At 43.6% G+C, this 946-nt stretch overlaps 1 protein-coding gene across 1 annotated transcript in view; it reads right to left on the bottom strand.

The window, feature by feature from the left end:
* Positions 1–946, bottom strand: part of LOC103615462 (putative RNA exonuclease NEF-sp) — a 14,968-nt gene that overhangs the window by 6,480 nt on the left and 7,542 nt on the right. Inside the window, exon 11 of the mRNA XM_008633519.2 lies at positions 246–348. Coding sequence (XP_008631741.2) covers positions 246–348 — 103 coding nt within the window. The remainder of the gene's footprint in view (positions 1–245; positions 349–946) is intronic.

Genomic DNA, 946 nt, shown 5'->3' on the forward strand with positions numbered 1-946 from the left:
CCCTTGAGGATCAGCAGCAATGCTGGCTGATGTTGGTGAGCACCGAGCACTGGTGCTGCCCAGGTTATTCAGGCACCTGGATCCAGGCTGAAAGCAACAGGCTGTCAAAACTGGAGTCTCTAGCACAGCTCCATTTTCCCTTTTAAATCAATAGGAAGATGTGCAGGAGTGGGTTTTTTTCTTCATAAGCACAACAACATTATGTTCTGTATTTTAGGACAGGAATATTAATTAGATGTAACTACCTTTGTTGGTCCTTGCTCAATGAAGAATTGAGCTAATTCCAATGCAGCTCTAGCATCTTCTGTAGGATCATGCCCAAGCTTCTGTTCACACTGAATCTCCTTCCTAGGGCATCAAAATTAGGTGTACAGGCAGGTTATCTGTTTCTCCACACTGACCAACATCCTGTCTTTTCTAAACTGGGTCCTTTTCGGGCAAAAGAGCTTTCCCCTCTCCAAAAAGGATTTCAGTTCTGTGCAGCAGCATTCTTGTGAAATATTCCCAAAAGTTACTGCAAGAAATGTTTTTGCAATGTTGAGCGAAATGGTTTATGGAGTTTGACAGAAGCAGTGCTAATACTTGCCACTCTGATGCATGACTATTTTTCAATTTTACTTCTTTCTTGACTGATGGCCCAACTCATAATCTGCACACAGAGGAAGGCAGCCTCCAGGTCAGTGAAGTTTGGCACTGCAGAGTACTACCACTCACTGTGAGCATGGGGAGAGCTGTCTCACTGAGACACTATCCAGTGGTAGCTGATACACTGAGAAATATGATTTAAATCAGAAAATCCGACTTTCATGCATTAATTTTTCTTTCTTGTCAACTGCACCTCTCATTTGTGTGAGCCAGAGTGCCTTTGTTGTTCTACAATTCAATACACCTCTAGAGCCCTGCAGAAAGGCTAGTTTTGCTGGGACTCAGATCTGGCTGGGTCACA

The sequence above is a fragment of the Corvus brachyrhynchos genome, unplaced genomic scaffold (genome assembly GCF_000691975.1).
Source record: "Corvus brachyrhynchos isolate BGI_N302 unplaced genomic scaffold, ASM69197v1 scaffold5, whole genome shotgun sequence".
Lineage (NCBI taxonomy): Eukaryota > Metazoa > Chordata > Aves > Passeriformes > Corvidae > Corvus > Corvus brachyrhynchos.